General features: G+C 42.3%; 5 protein-coding genes across 5 annotated transcripts; 2 read left to right on the top strand and 3 right to left on the bottom strand.

Annotated features, from left to right (window-relative positions):
• Window positions 1-2,329: 2,329 nt before the first annotated feature.
• On the bottom strand, window positions 2,330-2,994 carry ANOM_011498 (uncharacterized protein; the record flags this gene model as incomplete). The annotated part of the gene is made up of 3 exons (XM_015556754.1): window positions 2,330-2,425; window positions 2,478-2,759; window positions 2,818-2,994. 3 exons carry the CDS (start codon window positions 2,992-2,994, stop codon window positions 2,330-2,332), a joined length of 555 nt encoding a protein of 184 aa, XP_015401294.1.
• A 1,344-nt stretch (window positions 2,995-4,338) lies between these two features.
• ANOM_011497 (uncharacterized protein) lies at window positions 4,339-5,014 on the top strand (the record flags this gene model as incomplete). Its single annotated transcript, XM_015556753.1, has 2 exons — window positions 4,339-4,344; window positions 4,415-5,014. 2 exons carry the CDS (start codon window positions 4,339-4,341, stop codon window positions 5,012-5,014), a joined length of 606 nt encoding a protein of 201 aa, XP_015401291.1.
• Window positions 5,015-5,330: 316 nt separating this feature from the next.
• ANOM_011496 (S1/P1 nuclease) lies at window positions 5,331-6,364 on the bottom strand (the record flags this gene model as incomplete). The annotated part of the gene is made up of 3 exons (XM_015556752.1): window positions 5,331-5,918; window positions 6,007-6,072; window positions 6,170-6,364. 3 exons carry the CDS (start codon window positions 6,362-6,364, stop codon window positions 5,331-5,333), a joined length of 849 nt encoding a protein of 282 aa, XP_015401290.1.
• Window positions 6,365-8,028: 1,664 nt separating this feature from the next.
• ANOM_011495 (uncharacterized protein) lies at window positions 8,029-8,673 on the top strand (the record flags this gene model as incomplete). The annotated part of the gene is made up of 1 exon (XM_015556751.1): window positions 8,029-8,673. The coding sequence occupies one exon, from the start codon at window positions 8,029-8,031 to the stop codon at window positions 8,671-8,673; it is 645 nt and encodes a 214-aa protein (XP_015401293.1).
• A 924-nt stretch (window positions 8,674-9,597) lies between these two features.
• Window positions 9,598-10,729, bottom strand: ANOM_011494 (uncharacterized protein; the record flags this gene model as incomplete). The annotated part of the gene is made up of 2 exons (XM_015556750.1): window positions 9,598-9,848; window positions 10,459-10,729. The coding sequence occupies 2 exons, from the start codon at window positions 10,727-10,729 to the stop codon at window positions 9,598-9,600; spliced, it is 522 nt and encodes a 173-aa protein (XP_015401292.1).
• Between the last annotated feature and the right edge of the window lie 2,098 nt (window positions 10,730-12,827).

Genomic DNA, 12,827 nt, shown 5'->3' with positions numbered 1-12,827 from the left:
GGATAAAAATATATATGCCTTATCAGTAGCACGGGTAAAGTCACATTGTATCTAAGAGCTTGTTAGCCAATCCTAGATAATAACGTTTGTATGGTAAACATATATACGTGGAATATCAAGGGATGAAGGTGTGATTTTCTAATCTACGATCTTATACTAGAATTTATAGACAGGAAAGATAGATCTTAGTGAATTGGAAATGAATCAGCGAGTTGAATCGCAATATGATCTATTTCTCATGATCTGATTGGTCGAATCAGAATTCCAGAGAGTTCCGTAGTGTAAGCGCTCTTTCGGCGTACTACGATCTATCGACGGTACGCCTGCGGAGTGCAGTAGGCCAACGGGCTTCAGGAATGCAGTACTCGGGAGCTCAAGGCTGTTCAGGATTGTATGGCAGTTATCCTATATAGTATAACAGAACGAATCGCTTGAGGACCGGAATCCTCTGCGCGATCTGACCTAGATACATTTGTGCGTTACGTAAGCCGGCGGCCTGCCGGCGGCTCGCTTGCGGTGCGTATAGCTGCCTGAGGCAGCCGCCGTTACAGTCGTCCTTTCCGTCATTGTGGGTTGATGAGATGATTGAGCCAGAGAGTTTTCTCCATCCTCAAGAATCTCTCCGAAATATGATCTGGACGAACTAATCACGGTGCTACGCCAATTGTCTCCACGATTTTCGGTGCGTGTATCTTGGTAAGATGTTGGAGTCACTAAAACTCGTCCCTTATGCTGCGTCTCGATTTGGTTTTGTGAACACCAAGTGCAATATAAGTGATTTGGACTCCCTATATCTGATTAGGGGTCCCCACCTTATATCTGTATCTAAGACAACCCTACACATTTTAGGAAATAATACTTGAAACTGAGACTACACAAAAGATGCCCAATAGCCATCCGTCCATCCATCCTTCCATCCATCCAGCCACCTTGAAGCTCTTAAATGTACACTTTATCTGGTCCCCGTCTTATAGGATTTATAATTTCTACTGCGAAGCTCGGCATAAACACAAAAATCTTGATAACTTCCTAAAAAGTGAATATTAAGTTCCCCTCTAGCAATATGCTAGATCTACTAACTATTTATCAATATTCTTTTCTAGCCAAAGCATTCTCTTAATTCTCTATCCTAGCGCATTATTACGGGGTCAGATTAGAAAAGCTATTTCAGGTAAATAAAAAGAAAGAATTCAATTCTAAATCAACAAACAAATTCTAAAAAAGCCAACAGCCAAGAATTTCTAGTAATTATTTACTAGACTGCTAACCTACGATTCGCAAGGTCTATTAAAACCTTGAACAAATTTACTACAAATTATAAACTAAATTTATACTTTATCATTCTAGAGCATTATTTAACAGTCTCAAAAGATCATCTAGAATATAATATAACCCAAGACCATTACTAAAACCCTATAGTAATGTAAATAAAACCAATCTTAAATATCTTACTACTTACCCAGGTGCGCGCGACTACAGTCGTCTAATTCTACGTTGTATTCCTAATAACTATCTTAATCCAGGTCCATCTACTGCAGTCCGCATCGATATATATAAAAGCGAGGAAACAAGACAGTATTCTTTTAAAATGCCCCTCAGAGAAGTCCAGTCAAAATTCCTAGTCTAGACACCTATAATCAGTCATAGTATTTGGAAAATAATAAATATCTTTGCGTTTATCACTAAACGCTAATCACTCTACTTCGAGCTCATACACAACTGAGTCTCTCCATATACAGAAATCCAGGTCGAAGCTTTCTATACTCACACTACTTACTTGAACCTTCATACAGTGGTTTTTAGACCTATATAAGTCAACATATGTCAGCCAGCAGACAACTGTAGGGACACTTTTGTATACTCTATAAAAAGAAACATATCGGTGGATTCGAAATTAACCAAAGCCGCTTAATTCCATATTTCTTCCAAAGGTATTCTCATAGCCGCTTTGGAAATCCAAGTCTATTAAAAATATTTCAAACCAGAAGCCGCCAATCCGATAATTCGCTAAGTCCGACCAATGTTCAAGAACTAGTTTAAAACTTCTTAGTATAACCCGGGCAACGCTAACATGCACCCGAAGATTTACAGTTTTACCAAAATCCAAAGCTTTCAATCCAATAAGTACTATTGGTGGTACTTCGTAAGAGATTGCGAACTTGATATCGTTTAAATCTAGATTATCCCATAAAGACTTCCAGCGGTCGGCTGGAAGATACCTGTTGCGTATATTTAAAGGGCCCGCTTTAATAGTAGAAGTTCTTCTAAAAGAAACAATCCTATTCGCAATCTCAAGAATAGATTACCATACTGGTCTATATTTTTCGGGCTAATCCGGATCGAATTTGCACATTGTTATGTGGTTGGAATCTGCTACAGCAATGGGAATCTCATTCCCCAGCCTAGCTGCATCCATCCTTACTACCTACGGCGAAGGTCAGTGGACATTCTGTAGAAAAGATACTAGAATATCATACCCAATAGCCGCTTGTTGTTTCAGTCTCAAAGAAAGTCCGGATCTCGAACGAAGGGATTTGAGACCTAAACCGCTCAGATATATCCGCCAAGTCGCTTGAACCGGCCCTTAGAGCGTAGATATAATTCCAGTTGCTGATGAAGCCAAGGAACGTATATTGCAACAGACGGTCATAATAGGTTGCGAGAGTTGCTCCATGATGAGGCACACCAAAGAAAGCTAGGGCCTTCATACGTCGACGTAAGTCAGCATAGTTGTTTTGTTCGTTAGCATTAAGGATTGCCTTCAAAAAGTAAGTTTCGAGTACGAAATAGACGATAGAAAGCAGAGAATTATCTAACTTTCTCCACAATGATACCACCAAGGCTATGAGCAACGAATAAGATTGGTCTTTCGAAGAGTGGCCTCTCAAGCGAGTTTTGTTCCCCGTTTAACCTGACGAGTAAATCATTGGCAGTGATGTTAATATTGACCACTGACGTGCTAAAGACAGTGTCTGCATTGTATCCGTAGGACATCACTCTCGCGTTTACTCCACTATCACTGAGCCGCCGGGGTAGATCATTTTGTAGCCAGAGATTTCCCCTACTGCTCTTCCAGGTATCCCTCCAATGTCCATGGAGTCCATGGACAGCCACGATACTAACAGACTCAGAAATAAATTAATAATACTTATTTTAGGTTGAACATACTCAACTGCAACATCCACATTTGGAGGCGGATCATGCAGAGTAAATAGACCTGTTCTTTGCATCCTGTTTTACGGCTAAGACCAGTGCGCTTTTTGAAATTTTGAGCACGGAAGTATAATTGATGTGGGAGTGTGACGCGAAGAATAATGCACTAGAAAGCTGAAGAGTTGCCTGGGTGTTGCTCCTAGTCACTGATAATCGCTGGGATTTATATGTGTACAAACAACATAATGTGATAGATCATATATGCTGGGTGGCATGACTATTAAAGGCCCCAGGTTGCCACTATCACAAGCCCGTCGTGACCAGAACACGCCTTATTAACCGATTCTTGAATTCCGCGCTCAGTGGTCTTTCTGTCGGATGACTGTTCTAGCAATGGCATCATTGAAATCAGACACGACCAATCCCTGGTACGGAACAGCCAGTCACCTCGTAGCTGTAGTAAAAGCCGCCACAATCTGCTGTCCATTTTCCTTTGGACGGTATGGCATAGATGTAGCTCGGTCTCATTCTAGAATCATCAGGTTTAACAATACATATCAAGAATAAGCTTAAAACGTATACGAGCCATGGAAGTATTATCTACCTAAAACGGAAGGCTGCCTAACGCAAACTACCTATTGTATTTCTTTAGGGTTATTTTAATACTTTTCCTTGGCGGAGTAACCATTCGTTCTGGTCCAAATCACCTGATTCTGAACTCCTGATTCGAATCGGTTGGTAATTACGTCGTCATGGATACACCATATCTCAATTGATTTGATACAATTATGATAATTGTTATTATGGCAGGGTGACCTATTTCTGCAAGTAGGTTTGTTTTAAAAGCTTAGACCTTAGGACAACAGACGCTTGACACTCAGCATAACTGTTCCAAAGATTTGACCCCCCGGGCCACCCCCGCTATTATGGCAGGGTGACCCGTTTCCGAAAGCAGGGTTGGTGTAAAAGACTTTCGGACAACAGACGCTGACAATCATCATTACGATTCCATAGATTTGACTAACTCCCCAACCCCAGTATGCTTGCCACTTTGACCTCCAGATATCATACATCCATCTCCCTTAACAAACAAAATCTACTACGTACTGCCGTCCCTACTGACGATATTTCCTTGCTGGACCGAACCTCTTAATGCTCGTCAGCTTTTACGCGGAAAGTTAGCTTATGATGGTCAGTTCACCTCCTTATCATATATTTTTACTGTAAGGAGGCTTGTGATGGCTTAGTATCCTCTATACAGGCTGCATCAACTGTCTACATGATTAGGCATGCCGAAAAGCCAGATGATGGCTCTCCTCATCTCTCTAGTCGGGGACTAGCAAGAGCACAGCACCTCCGTCACTTCTTCGGAAGGGACAGCGGGTTTGATATTGGCTATATCATCGCCGAGCATCCTGAGCAAGGTTCGAGCACTCACATTTGGTTCGATTTTCAGGCAGTATCCACCTACTGCGGAGCCTCGCCTCATCCTGGATTGTACATCAAGCTAATAAGTTTGTATCTAGATTCTAGGTTACACGCCTACGAAACTGTCAAACCTCTGGCTGATGATTTGGGTGTCACTGTGACATTCAACACTAGTATCGACAGAGACGACGCTGCAGGTGTTGCGAGTGTTGTGAATGAGTATAAAGGAGCCGGCAATGGCAACATCCTTATCTGTTGGGAGCATCATAACCTGTCTGATATCGCAAAGGCTCTTGGCATAAAAGGATTTGCAGAGGGTAGTGGCGGGTCTGGCGAGGTCAAATACCCAGGCTCACATTTTGATCTTGTTTGGGTTGTACCGGCCCCTTATGATGAGGTTACCCGTGTACTTAGTCAGGATACCCTGGGTTAGGTGCTTTCACTAGTAATCCATAAGGCAAAGAGCATTTGTATTCTCCTAAGAATTCTCATGGGTAATCAGCTACTTAACATAATTGGAGTAAAGATAAGCTGCAATCAACTTTTCTTTTCAAAAGTAGAAAAAGCTATTTAAAGCAAGAACATTTATTTTACCTTTACAACCTTTGTCTGCCTCTCTATCCCTCCCTCTGTCTTTCTCTTTTTCCCTTCTTCCCTTCGTTCGGGAATAGAAACTCGTCGGATGACTCAGGCACAGGTTTTACATGTGGTGCCTAGTTCTGCAGACTTGATGTAACCGGGATCCAGCGCTAGAAGTATCTTCCTAGCCTCCCACCCTGTGCAGCAAGGTAGCCCATTGAAGATGTCCTCTGAGCTGCCAAAGTGTTTATCCATGTAGCCAAGCGGACCCCTGCCTTATAGATCTGTTCATTCACAATAGGGGCAGCACCATCGTAATATTCGCCACCAAGGTCATTTTCTTCAACCCAGTCGATGCCATTTTTCAAGACATAATCACAGTTTAGTCTGTTTGTCTCCTTTGCCCACAGCATAGCACATTCCAAAGGGTTCTGAATGTCTGAACACTCCGCATAATAAGGCCTGAACCTATTTGCCTGAAAGAGACTTGCTGCCCACCGTTCAGCCGGCTCTTTTTCCTCATTATGTTTTCGGTTATGTTTGATGCCGTTCATTTTATGAGGAATGTCTGTGTCCCAGATGGCGTGGAGGTTCTCTTTAGAACAATAATGGTCAAAGCATACATGGATCTTATTTCCGCCTTGCTCCAGAGCTTCCACATGCAATGGCTGATGTATGTCACCCAGAAAATGAATGAGAAACTTGAGGGCATCAGCTTGATCATCCTTGGCTAGGTTTTGATCGCTAAGCTGATTTGTCTGTGGCCCAGTTAGTAGACCCGGATTAAGCAGCGGTCGGGGCTGTCAGGGTCGATATTCACCATATTTTGAATAGCGGATACTATACATCCTCTGCGACCACAATCTGACGTGAAAGAAACCCGACAGCTTCCGGGTGGATTGTCCTCAGCATCTATGACGGTTAGTTTTCGGTATTGGAATGGGAGTAGTTACTGAAATCTACCAAGGAAATGCCAGGGTTGGGTGGCTTTCATGGTTGTGTATTTTACTTTGTCAGCCCAAACTGCTGCATCTGAGATATCCTGCCCATTATTGCCGGGCAGGAGATCGTCTACGAGCTGCTTCGCCTCATTGCTAAAGTATTTCTGGGCAAGATATGCAACAGTACGGTGACCGAGATCTCCCCAGCAAGCAGCTGGCTGGAGAGAGTAAATAAAGATTAGGAATGGAAGTAAAAGGTTCATTATGAGTATATTGGGATCAAGCTATAATTTAATAACCCTATATTTGAAGGGAGATCTCGGGAAACTCGAAATGGGATGAAGGAAATGTGATGGACTGGAACGAAAGAAATGCGGTACTATTATTTATACCCTGGATACATACCCAAAAATCATCCTCTCAATTTCAGTCAAACCAGCCGTTTGCAGAAAAACCGTGCTGTGAAGTTTGGCTGCTAATACTCTAATAACTAGTCTATAGAGGCCTTATGGTTAAATTGCATGGTCTGCAACAATGGCTTGAACTGTCTATGGACGTAATCTAAACTTAAATTAAGGTATATCTGACATCTCCTCTGGGTTGATGGTTACACTAAAGATGAGTCTGGGCTTCAGCAAAGTGTTGCTAAATGAGATGACATGAACCCAATGAGTGGCCTGACTGCTCCAAAAGTGTCTTACGTCAACCCAAGTACCTCCAAAAAGATACCTACTAGCTCTGACCTCATGGAACTTCTTCTTTGTCGCTAGTTAACCGTAAGCAATATGATTCCAGATTGTGGTAAATCAGACCATTAAGACTACCTGGACGATTTATGTGGGAGAACCAGGGTGGCTAGCATTGGGGGTAGTGCACCTGGAACAATGCATGGGTGAGGCTAGTCCTAATGGATATATAGGGGTTGCTTGGATGCCCTATAGGGCGTGTGATCTAGTACTAGGAAGATCAGGTGCAGCAAGATGAGATGAAGTGAGTGATCCTTGAATCATCCAGGTATGACGTCGGGGGAGCAGGTGCGGATTATCCTGTGGACCATACACCTTCCGTTTTCAGATAAAATACAATTACAAATAAGAAATGGCATCAGTTCTGATTTAGAGCTGGAAATGCTAATCACAGTCAAATATGCGCGGTTTTATCATCACATTACATTTAGATGATAATTATTTCTGCGTTCTAGACTGACCATAAGCTTAGTTTAAGTCAACCTTAACAGAATGACGACATTTGTGGCGAGTTCTGTTTAATAATTACCACAGCCCGAAATAAGTAATAGAGTTCTGCACTAAATTCCCCATGGAAGTATATATTCTAGATTTAGCCTCAAATTCTATCGGCATTAGGCGCCACTGGGTGGACTTTTAACCATGGCTACATCCCCAACCCAGCAGAGGCAGAAACAGAAGATGAACTATAAGTTTATAGTACATACATAGTAATTGCTGCAAGCAGCTAGCTGTGATAAACTTACCCTTCTCGGCCTGGCCGGATAGGCCGCCAAAAGAAGAGTGAAGGGAAGAGAATCACTCCACTCCTATGTACATGATTACGACAGGTTTTACCGTTCCACATCTATTGCCTAGGGGGCAAACTGCCCAAATGACTCTTTCTAGGCGACTATATACAATGGAATATGAGGGAATAATAATATTATCAATGCATGCAGGTGAACCACTCCTGTCTAACAGGGCCTTAACTAGGTTATGCTACGTTATAATGGTTGCATCTATACGTTGTGGCAAGTGTAGAATAGGTCTCATGATCTACAGTAGCTCAGTCCTACATCTACTCAACCAGATCCTCTCTTTATATATTTAAGGAGAAGCCGTTACTGCTATATATGGAATGCAGATATCACACAGAATTTCCTAAGCAAAGCTGCTAAGATCACTCTATCCTTTTCAATATGAGCTCTGCCGACTCTGGTTTGCCTGCCAACAGGGAGCGCACTCACCAGCCACAGCCACAGGTGGTACCAGGCGAAGACGCAGTCCTTAGTCCGGACGATGTTCGATGCTTGCTAGGAACCAATGGCAGAAGCACCACACCCCGAAGTGTATGGGACTCCTTGTTCCCATGGCGGATGCAAAGAGACTATCGCGAACAGCAAGATTCCATGGCCTTATACCCAAAGATCCTCAGGGAGGAAAAGTCGACATGGCGACAACTATACGCATTCGATGTGCTAGTATATGCATGCCTGGTTCTACAGCTAGTAATTGCCTCAACTCTGGTCATTCTCTCTGCAGTCAGCGGAGACCATCATATTGTTGTTGCAGTCCTAGGCGCTATTACTGCACTTATCACCGGTGTGCTGTCCTTGGTCAAGGGTCTGGGGCAGCCTATGCGATTACTTAACTATGCTGATAGCCTCGAGAAAGTCCGGGATGATATTGAATTCTGTGAGAGGGAACTGCAAACAAGTTCCCCAGTAGTGACCTACAAGCGGGTTTTAGATATCTGGAATAAGTACATTTCTGCGAGGAATAGCAAGATGAAAAACCGTCCAGATGTATGGGCTTCTCAGGAGAGGGATACCAGGACTTCATGACTCAAAATGGCGATCCAGAACAGGCCTTTTGTTTTGGTAAAATAAAATGAAACTGTGTTATATGGCTTTTGGAAAAAACCTGCAAAATTCTTCTAGAGACAGTTTTAATGCTGAATGTATTGCTAGCTTCTATAGTGATCTTTTGAAGTGACATTGCTTGCTCGGGATCATATGAAACCTACCTTAGTATCTAGCATCCTGCACACGCTACCGATCAGGAGATAGTCATAATTTGGAACTCATGGACTCATACTGGAAACACTGATGGACTTGCTTTATCTTTAAGGATTTGGCTTAACCATGGCTGTGTATTTAGGTGAATTTTCTAAGAGTAATTAGATGCGGGATTCGGGGCTGGGGTTTTGACCTTCCTTAGGTGTTCAGGACTGCTTTAGAGAGGCTCAAAATGTTGACGATCAGATTAACACCACACTAATCCAGCAGTTCTGAATGATTTATCGAAAGCATTCCGCCTCCTTGATATCTGCGCTTATCTAGGACATAATGGATTGTAAAATATTCTCTCATGCAGGCGGGAAGCTATCAAGGATACTCCTGATGATATTTATAGCTTTATTCTAACTTATTTCAGTCCAGAGGTTGGTGATGCTTCCGTAGAAAAGCAGAAAAAAATAAACAAAACCAACCTGAGGACTCCAACCTAGTCAAAAGGTTGGACCCTACCACTGCGCTGACTAGTGATATACCTCTCTAAGCTAAACCCTTACTCAAACTAAATACGGTCCTCCATCCCCGTGGGTTAGGCCTGCTGACACGGTTGAGATATAGAGGTAAAAAGGCCTATCATTTTGTATCCAAATTATATAGAATAAACCAACCATTCATTAGTAAACCATGTTAGCGCCTTCTGAAGTCGATTACTCCTGTATTGAAAATAGGTTTAGCCCTCATGCTTTGTTTAGCTTAACTGAGATCTCTATGCAGGTCGTGCCAAATGGTCTGGGCGATATCAGCGATAAGCTGATCCGCCTGCTCAGGCCGGAATTTGAAGTCGACTGAGAAGCCATGCCTGATGACTGTGGCGCTGACGTAGGCTTTCAGAGCTGACAGGTGGTCGCCGCCTGTAGCCGGCGTGCCACTACTGGTGCCAGTAGGAGCAGTGCCGGCAGGAGTAGACCCTGCAGAGGCTGGGGTGGTGCCACAGTAGACATAACCTTAGCAGGCGTGGCCAGCGCCTTCTGACCTAGCTGCCTTCCCAGCAACGAGCTTCTCGACGTCCGAGTCCACACCGTTCTCGACGCCCAACACCAGCGCCCGCAGATTGCCGCTGGGTGCTGTGCTCCGGATACCCTAGCAGGAAGGATGATTTACTAATAAAATTAAAATCCAGGGCAAAACTATCATAATATTATCCTATTATTTTTACTTTTAAAGAATATAAGATAGGTCGTTGGCAGCCCTATATAGATAAACCTATGGTGATATGTTGAATACACCAGCCCTTACAACACAGTTGAATAGCTGTCCACACTATTACCTGGTGTCCTGCTTTATTTTTTAAAGCAGGAATTCATGTGCAGTTTTCCTCATATGCCTAGCAGGCTAAGTCAGTGCAGGCTTGAGATGGTTAGCTCTAAGAGACATACCAAGGTATATACAAGGTTACAGGGAGTTCAGTGCCAGCTTCACAGGTCACTGGATGTGTAGGAGGTTGTCCAGGACACAAGGTCTGAGATCCACATCCATTTGGTGAAACTGAAACACATCCAGGAAATCCACCACCATTAATTGGTTGAATGACATAGTTAAATGTGCCTTGATCACCAGAGACATAGCTCACTTCTACCTGTTCATTAAATTTCACATCCTCAGAAAATGCGCCTGGAACTGAGCCAGGTTGCCCAGGCGGAATAGTGAAGTGATCTCCCAGTGGTTCTGCATCCACTTGGATGTTAAATGGTGTAGAATTTTCAATCTTAACAGTACCAGCATCAGCAGGATAGATTGGATGAGAGAGATATTGCCGCCAGTAGTAGGCTGGATTTCCCAGGGCAGGGGCGACAAGAGCCGCACTTGAGAGCACTGAATATTTCATGTCGTCGATCCGCCTGAGTGAATATCAAAGATCAATGCAGATCAATATTAATGGGGCGAGGATGCTCCTGAAGATTTAGCTATTACAGTATCTTGGTGAAAGCTCCTTAATTTATACCTCTGCATCTATGTGCAGAGATTCTAATGAGTGATTAATCATGACCTCAATGGAGAACTTCATGATGTAATGTGTCATGTTTTTTATCTATTAGTAACTTCCATATCCAGAATAGCTGTCAGTACTTGTATAGAATTGTGAACCATAGAGTGATTTAGGAAAGTTAGTTTTATTAATAAAAACACCACCTCGTTCTAGAGGATTGTCAAGAATAATACTGTGGTTCCACCAGAAGCTAAAAGAAATAGAAAATAGTTTGTCTCAGAGGTCAAGCTTGCTCAGTTCAATGGTTAATTACACCTGATCTCATATAAACTTTGGATGCATTCCCCTAGAATGCTCAGAAGAAGAGGCGACATACTGCAAACAGCTGTCGAGCGTCTAAACGAAGTGTCATAGACAACTGACTCGGCGCCATGTATTGTGTAGAGATCCCCGCCTGTCATATGATACAGGGAAAACCATGGTACAAGTCCACGACCACACCAGCCAATCTCTGATATTATTTTTCTCTCCACTGACAGCAGGGCTCCCAACATCCTAAAACTACATCCCTTTTACTTTCAGCCATTTTTTGTTGATTTATATTACAGTTGAAAAATCAGGACCTCGTTGACGAGGATAGACACATGACAATCATCAGCCCGTAACATAGAGTGTCGAAACTTATCTTTCTCACCTAAACCACAGTCACATAGGATCAAAGCTTTAAGATACTCTAAAGCAGTATTTTACATCCTGAAGTCGATTTATAATAGTATTTAAAAGCCCTGTAATAAAGTAATCATGTCACCATTCCTATCTAGTAGGGTGTTAGTAACCCTCGAATATTTTTTTTATTAGGTCATTCTCCCATCATCTACCAGAGCTAAGCCGGCCATTATATCTTCTAAGCTATATAGTTAAATCCATTATATCTCTCACATATCTCTCCTGAAGAAGTAGTGTCTACACTGCTTGTAATAATATCAACAAGCCTAATAAACTACAGCCTCTTAATATTGGCGGTGAATAGAATGGGAACGTGTCCAAGTATAATCTAACTAGTCATACTACTTAACGAACGCAGGATCCCAGCTTGTCTGTTGATGGGCGGTTTTTCTTAGTTACATGGCAGTCTTACCATTAGTAGACCAGGGATATCAATCTTGCTCATTTAATCGCGGGGAGTTTTAGACGAGGTACAACGGCAACTGAGAAACAAACGTTTTGCCAAGCAGCCCGAGGATGTCATGCTTCAACGAGCTTTTATTTTAAGGTAGTAATTCTTAACCAAGGTAATCCGTCTGATAGGAGTTCTAGCCTTCGGTTCTAACGCATGTATTACAATTATCCACATTACTGCTGACAAGGGGGGTACATCTCAAGACGGGGAGCGCAATCGGAAGTGACAACAGAAATCCATTGTGAAAAGAAGGCAAGGGGAAGAAGGAAAATAAAGGAAGGAAAGCAATTTGAATCCAGCCTAGTACAGGAGACAGGTATCATGAGATTGTACTTCAGTACCAGCTCTATTCTAGTCCATAAGGGGATGAGTATTTATAAAAGGATAGAATAAAGTAAAGCCAACGGTAGCTATAGATTAGTAGAGCAAGTTAAGATTTTTTCCTATTCCAGGAGCGGTGGTATAAACTAAGCTAGTTACTATAGGGTACAGTAGCAGTATACACATTGATTAGATAATAGTAATAAACGACTAGCCTTATTATACTAAATAGTTTTGGCCTAGTTACAGCACTCCTAATCCAGGGGCGGTGGTGTAAGAAGGGCTTGTTACAATAGGGTTAAGTGGAAGAGTTACCTGGAATTGGCTGCGAGCTTTTGCGACCGATCTTATTATATTATTTTTTCTTAATCTTATTATATTATATTAAATAATATCGGATTGCGCTGAAACTTTTTCTAGTAAATTAATAGATATTTAAATATACTTTAATTGCTTAATTTTCTATTTAATAATTGAGAAATTATTAAATTATTA

This window comes from Aspergillus nomiae, assembly GCF_001204775.2.
Source record: "Aspergillus nomiae NRRL 13137 chromosome Unknown contig00622, whole genome shotgun sequence".
In the NCBI taxonomy this organism is placed as follows: Eukaryota; Fungi; Ascomycota; class Eurotiomycetes; order Eurotiales; family Aspergillaceae; genus Aspergillus; species Aspergillus nomiae.
This window is presented reverse-complemented; position numbering and strand designations above follow the sequence as displayed.